Source organism: Trichinella spiralis, assembly GCF_000181795.1.
Source record: "Trichinella spiralis strain ISS 195 chromosome Unknown Scfld4, whole genome shotgun sequence".
In the NCBI taxonomy this organism is placed as follows: Eukaryota; Metazoa; Nematoda; class Enoplea; order Trichinellida; family Trichinellidae; genus Trichinella; species Trichinella spiralis.
The window spans coordinates 6218755-6219923 of record NW_003526943.1 but is presented as its reverse complement, the minus strand read 5'-3'; the positions used below and the strand labels follow the sequence as shown (position 1 = coordinate 6219923).

General features: G+C 28.9%; 1 protein-coding gene across 1 annotated transcript; it reads left to right on the top strand.

The window, feature by feature from the left end:
- Positions 1–1090: 1090 nt before the first annotated feature.
- Tsp_01528a (hypothetical protein) lies at positions 1091–1131 on the top strand (the record flags this gene model as incomplete). Its single annotated transcript, XM_003377292.1, has 1 exon — positions 1091–1131. A coding segment is annotated over exon 1 (41 nt), but the record flags the coding sequence as incomplete, so codon positions are not given.
- Positions 1132–1169: the final 38 nt, after the last annotated feature.

Here is a 1169-nt window from a genome sequence, read left to right as displayed (position 1 = left end):
AGTAGGTGCACTTTGGAGCAGTTTCTAGAAGCTATAATACATATATAGATCCAGAACTAATTTAATGCCGCCTTCCAAGTAGTGGTTTTGTATTATATTTGTAATGTATTGTCTCCTTTGTCATTTTTCATTGTTTTTACTTTGCTCACTGATATGTGTCGCTTATTGCTGTGATAATTGTTGTTGTTAAATAATGAAAAATAAATATTGCAGTTTTTATTTTTCTGCTGTTTTTGATGAATTATTCGATATAACTTTTTCGTGATACAATAAAATGTAGAATAATAAAAGGAATTATTTTTGAAAATATTATTAAAAAGTATAACACTCAAAGTAAATTATTATATTTTATTATATTTTATATATTTTACATATACTTTACATATTTCATGAACTGTGCTGAAGGTAACTTAAATAATTTGAAAACCAAAGAAGTTTCATTACTGAAGTTATGAAAATTGTAGGGAAATATTTGGACCAATTAAACGAAAAATATTACAGCTAATCGCAATGAAAAACTTTAAACCAATCAACCATTAAAGAAAAGAACCAATTAGACAACGGTACAAACGTCTAATAAAACAGCGCTTTCAACGACCAGTAGGAAAGCACGGTAAAAATTTAGCCCAATTTAGACCATTATTAGCAAAATATCATTAATTTCAATTAAAATTTGAAAATGCTAAAAATTACACTTAAGAAATTATGAAAGTTGCAATGAATATATTTTCACCAATGAAACGTAAAATGTTGCAGCCATTCACAATTAGAAATTATCAGCAAATGAAATATTAGAAATTATCAACTAATGGAATCCCGATTCTTGGAGGCCAATAAACTCCAATCATAATGTAAAACAACTTTCGATCAATGAACGAATGAAGGAATGAAAATTTCAAACCAAGACGTGAACACTGCAGTCAGGGAAAATTTCACCCTGCCGGCAAAAGTTGAAAAATAATTGCACTGTACTGAAAATTCAGAATGTTTTTTGGTTAATATTTTATGCTTTTCAAAATTCAAAAATATATTTAAATATTTTATACATAGCTCATACAAAAAGTGACCTTTAACAGAAAACAGAGCACTGATGAAACGCGACAACCCGGCATCTGCAAACGTCATGGTCAGGTTTTTGGAGAATAGGAAGTGTAGGGGGAAAACAGGTT